This window comes from Trachemys scripta, chromosome 3 (assembly GCF_013100865.1).
Source record: "Trachemys scripta elegans isolate TJP31775 chromosome 3, CAS_Tse_1.0, whole genome shotgun sequence".
In the NCBI taxonomy this organism is placed as follows: Eukaryota; Metazoa; Chordata; order Testudines; family Emydidae; genus Trachemys; species Trachemys scripta.
In genome coordinates, this window is record NC_048300.1 from 198,810,250 (window position 1) to 198,822,793 (window position 12,544).

Below are 12,544 nucleotides of genomic sequence, written 5' to 3' on the forward strand. Positions count from 1 at the left end.
GGTGAAAATGAGTGAGTGAGCGAGGGTGGGAGAGAGCAAGCAACAGAGGGAGGAGGGATGGAGTGACTGGGAGTGGGGCCTCAGAGAAGGAGTGGGACAGGAGCGGGGCCTCAGGCAGGGGGGTGGGACAAGGGTGTTCGGTTGTCTGCAATCAGAAAGCTGGCAACCCTAGTTGTGTGTGTGAGAGAGATCCCCTGGCATTAAACATTTTTACTGTTTTTGACATGCTCAATTTGTAACTTGACCTACTGCTACCACTTGGGGTTGAATTATTTGCTGTGACCACCTTGCTGGCCCAGTACAAGAGTACTCTGGTTCTAGCAAGTTCTTTCCATTTTTGTGAGCACTTCTATCTGTATAGCCGGTGGAAGAAAACCATAACCCTATTTCTCTTGTTGCTTAAAAAGGGAATGAAATGTTTATTGCTGTAAACCATATGTGCGTTTTGATTTCCATTGCAGTTCCTTGGTCTGAAAAAGGGAGTCCCTCCCCCCTCTAGATGGCAGTAGAGCATCACTTGTCCTTTGCATTTCTTCGTTTTGCTCTAAAAGAACTAGTGCACCTCGCACCTCTGCCTCCATGAACTAGGCTCCTCAAACTCATGAGACTTGGCTTAGAAATCATGATGTTTTAATTTGGCAACACTAGAGGAAGCCCAGTCATGGTTCCAGGGCCCCAGAGTGCTGTTCAGACACAGAACAAATGATCACCTCATCATTTTTTAAATTAAATTAATGGAGATATCCCATCTCCTAGAACTGGAAGGGACCTTGAAAGGTCATTGAGTCCAGCCCCCTGCCTTCACTAGCAGGACCAAGTACTGATTTTGCCCCAGATCCCTAAGTGGCCCCCTCAAAGATTGAATTCACAACCCTGGGTTTAGCAGGCCAATGCTCAAACCACTGAACTATCCCTCCCCCTGGGAGGGATAATGTCTTACAGCTCTTCTCTTTGTAAGAACAGTGCTGGTCTTATAGAATCACAGAATATCAGGGTTGGAAGGGACCTCAGGAGGTATCTAGTCCAACCCCCTGCTCAAAGCAGGACCAACACCAACTAAATCATCCCAGCCAGGGCTTTGTCAAGCCTGACCTTAAAAACATCTAAGGATGGAGATTCCACCACCTCCCTGGGGAACCCATTCCAGTGCTTCACCACCCTCCTAGTGAAATAGTGTTTCCTAAAATCCAACCTAAACCTCCCCCACTGCCACTTGAGACCGTTGCTTCTTGTTCCGTCTTAGTTGACGCAATGTGATGTATTCCATCATCTGAGCCAGCCGGGCTCTAAAGGGGATTTGTATAAAGCTTTTTAAAGGGGTTGGGGGGGAGGGGGGAACTATGTAAGATTTAAAAGAACAGTCACAGGTGTCGCGACGCACCCAGGAATCAGTTTGTTTAGTAACAACTTTATGTAACCTACATGTATGACCAGTACAACAGATGCTATCCTGTCCCTGCCAGTAGATAGCTCTCTCTATGTAGACGAACCGGATACCCTGAGACGAGATTTTGTAATGGGAGGCGTGGGGGAGGGAGAGGATGAGGATGACAGTGGTGGGAATCGCTGGTTACCTGCTTATGGAAATAAGGCGGTGGGTTTGAGACCTTTCAATTGCCTGTGTTTGTACGAGTGGCGGGTCTGGGTGAGTATATCCCTTACCTGCGCAGGGCTCTGGGCCCACCACCAGACAAATAATACCTAGGTTGATTTGCAAATAGTTTATTTTAAAGTATGTTTATTTGTAGTGCTGCTCACCCAGAAAATGAGCACCTCATGAGGGGCCGGCTGTGACAATGCTGATTTCAGTGACTTGCCCAGCATCACACAGGGCCTCCGTGCCAGAGACAGGGACTGAATCTAGTTTTCCAGTGGGGCATTCAACTGTCTTACCCACGAGACCCTCTTCTTTCTTCCTGCAATCTCCTGCCTCGTTTGCTGCACATTTGCCACTTTTTTGCAGCGAGAGTCAGGAGCCTACAAACAACAGCCCCCTTCACTATACAGCCCTGATTTCATTCATCCGGCCTGTGCGTGGAATGGGGCAGGGCTCCTGTGGGAAAAATGGTATGTGGTCATGTAATCAAAGATTATAGCAACATGTGGGCAGAGTTAAGGTTATGCAATCCACATGCTTTATACCACAGCATTTGGTACTCTGGGTCATGGGAGGGGTCAGGGATGCTCAGGTAATATTTTATAGGCTGATCCCAATCATTGCACCACCTTGGATACAGGCTACAGACGTGTGTTTCACTGGCAACTGAGAGGACCAGTCAGCTATTGCCCCAAGGGATGGAAGCTGCTAGCTGGGGAGCTCCCCAGAGTGTTGGTTTGCTGCCAGGGTCTGAAGTGTTTGACAGGACTGAGAGACGCTGCCGTTTCTCCAGCTCTGAAGAGTCCAGGTGACTCAAGTTCACACTACTCCGGTCACACTGCAAAGAAGATCAGAAGGGAATGTGTTTTGACGTGTGAGCTGATGGACAGAAAATGTTATGTGGAAACCTTAGATGTCAATGTTTGAAACAGAAACAAAAGGGGGAGAATTGATACAAGCAACACCAGTAGACTTACTGTCTGAAAGCTTTTGTTTACAAGTTATTGATAGTATTCCATATTTCATCTTATTTACAAGGTGTTTTGTGAGCATTTACTAAGAAAGTGGCTGCTGCTTCTCCAAGAAATGACTGGGAACTATGACCCTCCATTTCTCATGGTTTTCCACACAATAGCTCTGAAGTTTAACACTGCGTAATGCCTTCTGAACAGACAGCAGTCTGGCCAATGCTTCAGCAAAGAGTTAAGCTCTGAAGAACACAGCACCTACTATGGCCACACTACAGAGACTGATAAATCATCTCTGAGAGAAGATCAGAGAGAAATGGGTCTGTATGTGTGTGTGATAAAGTGTGTTCTGTTGAAACGATGCCCTGAAATACATGTAAGACAGGAAAGTGCTGCTGTCAGGGTGAGTGACACCAGGAGGTTTACAATCTAATAGCTTTTCTTTAAGAGTTAGCCAGAAGTATTCCAAAGACCATTTACAGGGCTGGGTGTGTATTAAATGGTTACTAAGAAGTTGTCTTTCTCCCTTTGAAGCTGACTGGGAACTAGAATCACCTACATTCAGGGTTTTGCATGCAGTAGCCGTGAGGTTTAACTGTGTGTAATGCTTTCTGGAAAGTCCTGGAAAGACAGACTCTGGCCTGTGATTCAGCAAAGGGTCAAGCTGAGGTGCAGGACAAAAAAACAGGAGCATAAAGGTATGGAAAATACTGTCTCGGTACCACCTAGTCCATTACAGTTGTCCACGAAGCCTTAATTCTGGCGTTTCCTACCTCTCAAGAATTCTTTTAAAAGAGGGGTTGGCTGGGACAGGGGATTGTCTGCAGTATATTATATATATATATATATAAACAGGGTATATTTAAACAAATCCCGCTTCTTTTCACACAGGTGAATCCCTTTAGGGACAGAATTTGCCGAGTGTTCTCCACGGACGGCACCTTTACGTTCGAGGATGTCTTAGGCCTGGCCTCTGTCTTCAGCGACAAAGCTAGTCCCCGTCTAAAAATAGAATATGCCTTTTATATTTACGGTAAGAGGTCCCACTCCACCAGCAGCAAGATTTAACAAGCCAACAAAGCGCCAAGCTGTCCCCGGGGTGCGTGGCGAGCTCGTGCAGGGTTTCATCTGGGCTCCCGGGACACAGGGTTTTACTGCGCCGGTGTTGGGACAGATGAGTTAGCTTTTGACGTGGGCGTTTTAATAACCCATGTGCTTAAAGCCTGCAGCAGCCACTATTTTATACATTGGAACAAATAGGCCAAGATTTTACAATGTAATGAGTGATTTCGGGTGCCCGACGTGCGCCGCCTCCAAGGGGTCAGGTTTTCAGTCAGGGCTGAGCAGCCCTTTGAAATGCAGGCAGTGACATGCCCCAGCTCCTCCCCACTCCCTGCCCTTCGCGTGAGGCAGGCTTCTCTGTGCCCGCTATGGATCAGCTCCCTGAAACCAACAGCCTCTGGCAGCGCAAACGGTGCCCTCCGGGTCTCGAGGCCTCAGAGCGTCTCTGGACACTCACAGAACTGCCAGCAGAACAGGGCACCCTGGCCTGTAAGGTCCAACTCAGAATCAGCACTTTGCTTCTCACCACAGCCCTGAGATAGATTGATAGTGTAAAGAAAAACAGGCTTATTATCAAAGACTGGCGATCCAAGGGATAGTGACTGAGGATATGGGAAACAAATGGCTACATGTGAAACAAAATCCGACCATGCTTTCTAGACACCAGACTTGACTAACAAGTCACGCTCTTATCTAAAGAAGCTTTTCTCATGCAAAGTTCTCGCCACATCTGACAGAGACCCTTTCTCATGAAGCAAAATCGCTGCCCTTTTTTCCCCTCAGTGAAGGGTGCCTGGGCCTCTCCTTTGGCCCCCCATATATACTCAAGCAAACCTTTGATATGCACCTCAAGATCAGGTTCTCTTCCCCAGTTGGGTTTCTCTTCCTGTTATTCTTTCTGGAGTTCTTTCTTACGCTCACTCATTTGCATTCAGTCCAGACTGGTTATGGGGAACCCATTGGGAAGGAGCCAATACTCAATTTACATGAAAACAGATAGATGGGATGGCAGACACTGCCTCTTTCATCACCTCTTTGTCACCTTGGCTGATGCCTAATACCTCGATGCAGACTTTAAGAACATATTTTCACTCTGTGTACATAGCTCCTTATATAGGATCTGTACACACATTGCACAGTGATATCAATGGCTAGCGTGACACCAGCTTCCATTTGAGACCTCACATGATGTTCTTTGATGCACCTTAATGTACAACCAGAATTAGGAGTTTCATAGAATCATAGAATATCAGGGTTGGAAGGGACCTCAGGAGGTATCTAGTCCAACCCCCTGCTCAAAGCAGGACCAGCCCCAACAAAATCATCCCAGCCAGGGCTTTGTCAAGCCTGACCTTAAAAACCTCTAAGGAAGGAGATTCCACCACCTCCCTAGGGAACCCATTCCAGTGCTTGACCGTCCTTCTAGTGAAATAGTGTTTCCTAATATCCAACCTAGACCTTCCCCACTGCAACTTGAGACCATTGCTCCTTGTTCTGTCATCTGCCACCACTGAGAACAGTCTAGATCCATCCTCTTTGGAACCCCTTTTCAGGTAGTTGAAAGCAGCTATCAAACCCCCCCCCCCCCCCCCAGTCTTCTCTTCTGCAGACTAAACTATCCCAGTTCCCTCAGTCTCTCCTCGTAAGTCATGTGCTCCTGCCCCCTAATCATTTTTGTTGCCCTTCGCTGTACTCCGCTGTAGATTCCTACAACCCCTCTGCACCCCTTGGACAGGTGGCGTTAAGAGGTTCTTGGGGCACCCCGGCATCTTCAGTTGGGTATGTAAGCATGCAGGCACCCAGAATTACCTGTCACTTTGGAAAATCTTGGCCTAAATTATTATTTATTATCTGTATTACTGGAGCACCTGGGAGTCCCAGTGGAATTCACGGCCCAGCCATTGCCAACATCAGAGCGCTTTCAACCAATGCCAGATAATATTCACCAGGCATTGTGATCATTAAAATGGTGTGAAACAGGCTTGTCTGTGAACCAAATGACGTATCACCTAAGTGGTGCCCCAACATTTCTAGGCATGGGTGGTAGATGGAGGGAAAAAAATACACCGATGTTGCCATTATGACTATATGGACTAGGCCAGATCCTTAGAGGGTGTAAATCACTGACTTCTGTCTAATTATATTGTCATCACCACCGTATCTACTCACCTTGCACTTATTCATGGATTTTGCTTTCTCCTGTGAAGTAGGGAAGGACTGTGATCACCACCTCACAGATGGGGAGCTGATGCCCTGGGTAGATGATGGCCCAGTTTTTAAAAGGCGTTTAGGAGTTGCTATGTTCAGCGTTGCAACGCCTAATCCTTTTAAAAATCTCGGCCTAAAGGACTTGTCCAAGGTCACACGGGAAGTCTGTGGCTGAGCCCGGAATTAAACGCAGGTGTCCCAAGACCAAGTCCAGCACCTGATCCACTACGCAAGCCTTCTGTGCCTAACGTACGTTGATTCCGCTACGCACAAGTTGCTCCAGCAAAGAATGGCGGGAACTTAGACTCAGAAACGTTCCTCCCCACCCATCTTTTTCTGACGGTGTTTGGCTGTGTCCTCGTCACCCACTTGTAGTCAGACCCCGCCTCCTTCTGAAGGGAGTGCACTGCCACCGCACGCATGCCGCCGATGGCTCTGAAGAGGTGCCCTTGTGCTGACCAGGAGCATGTCTTCCTTGTTTCCATTTCCAACGGGCAGCAGTTACGAGAGGAAGGATGGCTACCAGCCTGCACGTTCCCGCTTCAGCAGGGCTATTTCTACCCCCGTTTGGGGCCCAGGCCCACAATTCCACAACCTCGGACTCCTCCTAAAATGGTCCCCACCTGGAGCAATTCCACAGGCGGGGAGGGATGAGTCCTGCCTTTGCTTGTGAATTTGCTCAGGGCCCCACCATTTCAGTCAAGCGCTGAGCTCCTGGTCGTGGTGGGCCCAGGGTAGGTTCCACAAAGGGAGGGGGTAGGGAGCATAGAGAAAGGGACAATATTTAGACTATAAATAGGACTGGTCAGGAAATGGGATTTTTTTCCCCATATCAATTTTGATTTTTTTGGTGAAAAATTTCAAGACCAAATTATTGCAGTTCTGAAATGTTGCCGTGATGCCTTGTGGAAGCTGTACCTGGGAGCCTCATGCTCCCTTTCTTCTCTATAGGCCAGGCTCCCTGGTTGGACTACAATTCCCATGATGCACCACAGCCTCTTCTCTTGGAGAGGGGATGTGTTGCATCATGGGAGATGTATGCTGGCAGAGGAGCCCAGCCCATAGAGGAGAATTGAGTCCCCGAGCACCTGAATTTCAACTCCCACGAGGCATTGCAGCAGTATATCCAAATAGAGATATTTTGATTTGGGGACATTCCGTTTTTCAATGAACATTCAAAATGTTCTGTAGACGCAAGACACTTTTCAAACACAAATGCATTTAATGAGGCCCCAATCTTCCACTGAAAAACAGTTTCCATTGAAAAATTTCCACCAATCTTCATTGTAAATTCTGTTTAGACGCTTTGGGGCAGGGAACATGGTTTTGGTCCGTGTTTGTGCAGCGCCTAGCCCCATGGAGCTCGGGCCTCCTGCCGTCACAAATCGTAACAAAACCCCAGGTCCAGTTAGTCTCCTCACTACACTTTCAAATGGCTCTTGCCAGCAGATTTCAACGAGAACGGCTTTATCGACGAGGAAGACTTGCAGACCATCATCCAGCGACTGTTAAACAGCGACGACCTACCGGAGGAAGAGCTCGTCACACTGACAAACCATGTACGTGTCCACGTTCCTGCTATTTGCTTTGTTCACGTGGTATCCTCTGTGGTTTCACGGTGTTACCAATCGTGCTGTTCTCGCTCTTTCTGGGATGGATTGTTTCATCTCGAGCCTCAGACCTTATACAACACCCACTGGGTCAAAATAAACACAACAGCGCTAATCCTTCTCTCTCCTCTAAGTCCTTTATCTGTCTCTCTCCCATCCCATCCCAACAGGTGCTGGAGGAGGCCGACCTGGACAATGACAACATGCTGTCCTTCGCAGAGTTTGAACACGCCATGTTGAAATCGCCGGATTTTTTACAGTAAGTGCCATTCTTGTGATGGGTTTTGAAACAGAGAAGTGGGAGGGGTGGGGGGAAGACACGGGAAAAGTAAAAGGGGTTCATGTTGTACGCCAGGCAGTTGTCTCCGCTTGCCTCCTGCCTAGATGTTGGATTGCACTGTCCTCTAAGCAAGGGCTTACATGCCATTGGAACCATTTACCAAGGGCCGGGATGGATACTCCATCACCGGCATGTTTAAATCGAGATCGGCTGTTTATCTGAAAGCTCTGCTCTAGGAGTTATCGGGGGGGCAGGTCTCTGGCCTGAGCTACGCAGGAGGTCAGACTAGAGGATCACAATGGTCCCTTCTGGCCTACGAAAGTGATGCCTGACCTTGTGCTAGAAAAACCAGGCTATTGAAATATTACAGGTGTCACAGATCCACAGGATCAGTGCTATGATCCCAGCTTTGGAACGGTCTTTAGGAGGTGCCCCTGCAATGTGCCAGACCCCCAAGGGGTCTCACTCTTCCTCTGGTGAGCGTTATGCACCCTCACCACCTCCTTAGACTGATCCTCTGGGACCCCAGCCCTCCCCTTTCACACCGCGAGCTCTGTTCAGCAGGTCCAACTGAGCCAGACTCCTGGCAGAGACTTGTCCGCTCTTCAGGGATTCATGCGCCCAGGACTGCAGTGACACTCAACCAGTGCTGTCAGCAGGAACCCACCTTAGGAAGCCCGTAGGTTATCATGGAGATCGGCAGGTTAAGGCATAGCCCAAGCCCACTCTGGTTAGCCCACAGCCCAGCCAAGCTGTAGTGACCTCCGTTGTTCCAGTTCTGTCTGTCTCTTCTTCTGACCCCCTTGGTCAGTTCCCAGAGGAGAGCCCCGACTCCTTCCAGCAGCCAACGCTTATCATAGAAGCATAGAATACCAGGGTTGGAAGGGATCTCAGGAGGTATCTAGTCCAACCCCCTGCTCAAAGCAGGACCAACCCCAACTAAATCATCCCAGCCAGGGCTTTGTCAAGCCTGACCTTAAAAACCTCTAAGGAAGGAGATTCCACCACCTCCCTAGGTAACCCATTCCAGTGCTTCACCACCCTCCACCTCACACCTTCCCAGTCCTTTGTTCTCCCACTGGGCAATGTTTCTCAGCTTCCCTGCGAGAAGCGGGGAAATCCTTCTCCATTAGGGTTGTTGGGTGTTGGGGATCGATGTCCTGCTGACTGGCTTGGCCATTGTCTTCTCAGAACCTCCATTGATATGAGGCTGGTTTTTTTCTCAATGATCCATTCAGGCAGCGAGGCGAGATTCATACCTGTGCCTCTGGGCCTGGTCTACACTAGAAAATTAGGTCAATTTAACTACATCAGTCAATGGTGTGAAAAACCCACACCCCTGAGCGATGCAGTTAAACGGACATAATCCCTGGTATAGACAGTGTTAGGTCGACAGGAGAATTCTTCCATCAACCTAGCTACCACCTCTTGGGGGATGGTCCGAGAGAACCCCTCCCATTGGCCTGGGCAGTGTCCACACCGAAGCGTTACAGCAGCATAGCTGTGCCACTGGAGCACTGTAAGTGTAGACATGCCCTTAGCCTGCCCTGAGATCAAACAGCTTCCCCCCACCCCCACCAACTGGGTAACAATATGAAATATGGGGAAACTGAGGCACACATAAGCATCATAAAAATATTACAGAAAATTCCCATTTTGTCACATCAGGCAAAGGGAATCCCACCATGTGGGAGTAAATAATATTCTGAAGGCCTGATCCTGACTTCTGACAACACTGGGCCCTCTGGGTTACGCTGTAGGGCTGAGTTAAAAGCAGTGGATCTCAAACTCTGGGTTGGGACCCCAAAGTAGGTCATGACCCCATTTTAAGACTTGCTGGGACCCGGGGCTGAAGCTGAAGGTGGCGGGGCTTGGGCTGCGGTCCCCTCTCCCCCCTCCCAAGGTGGGGGGGTGAAACAAGGGTCAAGTGAGGGCCGGTCCTAAACTTGCCGGTGAAACAGTTTCTCAACAGAAAATTGGGGGTTTCGACTAGAGTGAAATTTGCGGTGGTCAATTTCCATTTCTCACAGTCAAATCAATCAATGAATAAATGCCGCTTTCCCGGCTGTGTCCCTGCCCCGGAAGAGCTCACACTCTAGACACTGGTCTCCCACCAGAGGCGACGCATGGGGGGAGATTTGTGGAGTCATGTGTCCCCCCAGATTTGCTGCTTGGCTTGTATTGAGCATGCTCCCATGGACTGAGCATGCTCGGTAATGGTGCGGAAGTCAGCTGCCCTCAGGGTCGGCAGGCGGGGGGGTCATCTGTCTCCCCCTGAGCCTGCAGCCCTGTTTTCCGGGTGACGCTGGGGTTCGCAGAGGTCCACACTGCTTGTGACCCGACAGGAAGTGTGCAAATAATCACCGTCTTTCCCCAGTTCCTTTAGGATTAATTTCTGACCACGGGGCACCGTGCAGGACACAAGCGGCTTAAAGGGATCGCAAGGCAGCACATCACTAAAGCTAAACCCTCGGTCAGTCCCCTGGCTGGTTAGTGAGGCATCTCCTGTGTTCTGCACAGCAAGAGACGCAGGGGAGAGAGAGCCTGGACTACTGGACTTCAACCCTCAAAGCCCGTCTTGTACTTTGTGAAACTGAGCCCAATCTAATCATATGGTGTGTGTTGTCTCCTCTCTCTGGGCACGCGGCCTGGGGGGAAGCAATTGACAGGGAAAGGCGCAGAGACATTGTTTCTTGATGTAAAATATTTCTGAGAGAGGAAGCGTGGTCCAGTGGTTAGGGTGCGAGGCTGGGCCTGGGGAGACCTGCTCTTCAATGGGATCTGGGCAAGTCCCACCCATGTCCTCGCATCACTATTAATCCTGCCCCTCCAGGGAATCCCGAGTCCAGCTCTCCTCGGGTTCAGCCCAGCTTATAGGGCATGAGGCTGCCAGCCCTTGGCTCTGAAGCCTTTGCCCTTGGTGGGCCAGGCCTGCCCTCCGCCCAGGGACCCGTTTGTTCAGCCCCTCTGCTGCATCCCTGGGTTGCTTCCTGCTGGGGCCTTCCTCAGACTCTTCCCGGCTGGCTCTTCTGCAGGTCCCGAGACGTAGGGGAGCCGAACGCGTGAGGAGAAACAAAAGTCCTGCCCCAGGGAGGCTCTGGTCCCAGCCCCCAGCAGGTCCTGCCTTCTAGGCAGCCCCGAGGCAGGCTCTGGTTCGGTTCTGGCCCCAGCCGAGCTCGGGAGCTCCCCTCCCTCCAGTCACCACGGCTGAGCTGGGCCTTTTCTCTTGAATCTCCTCCCTCCAGGCTCCGTACCTGGCACAGGGTGCAACGGGGCTGGGCCCACAGGCTCCCATTAACCCCTTCCTGGTCAGCGTGGGGCCTGTACCCTATCCCGGGTGCCTCACGTCCATTGAAATCAATGGGAGTTAGGCACTGTGGTGGGATGTCTCCTCCGCCAGCCCCAACCCCTGCCCCCCGGCCATGGACATTGCTACAGATTCACAGTCCCAGTCTCAAGGGGGGGACATACGGGGAGTGGTCCCGGCCGATCCCAGTCTTTCGGGTGGGGGAGAGGTCCCGGCCTTTGGGGATAGGAAAGGAGCTGATTGAAGGTGCCAGTGCCCAGCTGGGCTGGAGCAGAGACAGCAGTTCCTCCCGGGGCTCCGGCCCCTGACACACCGCCCCCCGCACTCACACCTGGCTCCCTGCTTCCCAAAACCCAGGGCCGCCAGCCCCTCCAGCTGCTTCCTCTCCCTCTTCTGCACCCAGCCTGCTCTGGGAGGAGAGACGGTGGTTCAGCGAGGACATACGGGTGCCAGGGGGCAACACAAAGTGCGGGAACCCCTTACACACACACACTGCTTGGCAGGTAACCCGGGCCCCTCCTTAGGACAATTCTGGTTCTGCCTCTGTCCTCCACAGTGGCAGAGCAAGAGTTAACGGCACCAGAGAGCAATCAGTGCCCCCGGTTACACCTTAAGGGGGGCCGGGTTTAGGATCAGGCCCAGCTGAGGGCTGCCTAGGGGTGGTGGGTCCCAGGGGAGCGGAGGAAGGCCAGCAGGGCAGGAGAAGGGAGCTGGCCAGGCAAAGGGAAGCTACAGGAGTGGAGTGAGCTGGGAAAGGGCCAGACCCCCGGGGCAAGAGGTTCTGACCGAAGAGCCATGGGCAGACAGAACTGGGGAGAGGCAGCCAAGGAGCTGGGTCTGGAGGGGGCGTTGCTCTGCTCTGGAGCTGTACAGAATAGGGCCAAGCCTGGGGAGGGTGAGCCCACGAAGGGGCTGGGGAAAAAGCCTGGAGACACGCTGAGGGGGGGTAGGGATAGCTCAGTGGTTTGCACATTGGCCTGCTAAATCCAGGGTTGTGAGCTCAAACCTTGAGGGGGGTAGGGATAGCTCAGTGGTTTGCACATTGGCCTGCTAAATCCAGGGTTGTGAGCTCAAACCTTGAGGGGGCCATTTAGGGATCTGGGGCAAAAATCTGTCTGGGGATTGGTCCTGCTTTGAGCAGGGGGTTGGACTAGATGATCTTCTGAGGACCCTTCCAACCCTAATATTCTATGATTCTATGAGATTGCTTCACAAAACACAGGCATGGGCTTCTTTTTATTTGTTTTCTGCTTTTTGAGCCTTTAGGGTTTGTGTTTTCCGCCATGGGAACTAGAAACTGACTTGCATTTTTTAAATGAAAGCTGAGATTCTCAGATGATCACCTGACTCCAGGAGCTGGGGCCTGGAGAAAGACAGAGACTATTGCTGGAGCTGGCAACGCTGCTTCTTGCCTCCTTCGGGCTTACGTGAGACTCCAGTAGAACACAAGCCCTGAGCTGGCTCTGTTTGAGAGCAGCAGAGCAGGGATGTAACATCAATCAACTGTCACTA

At 50.9% G+C, this 12,544-nt stretch overlaps 1 protein-coding gene across 1 annotated transcript in view; it reads left to right on the forward strand.

The window, feature by feature from the left end:
• Positions 1-10,124, forward strand: part of CIB4 (calcium and integrin binding family member 4) — a 51,234-nt gene extending 41,110 nt beyond the window's left edge. The window contains exons 2-5 of the mRNA XM_034766930.1: positions 3,457-3,598; positions 7,285-7,394; positions 7,616-7,704; positions 10,103-10,124. Coding sequence (XP_034622821.1) covers positions 3,457-3,598; positions 7,285-7,394; positions 7,616-7,704; positions 10,103-10,124 — 363 coding nt within the window. The remainder of the gene's footprint in view (positions 1-3,456; positions 3,599-7,284; positions 7,395-7,615; positions 7,705-10,102) is intronic.
• Positions 10,125-12,544: the final 2,420 nt, after the last annotated feature.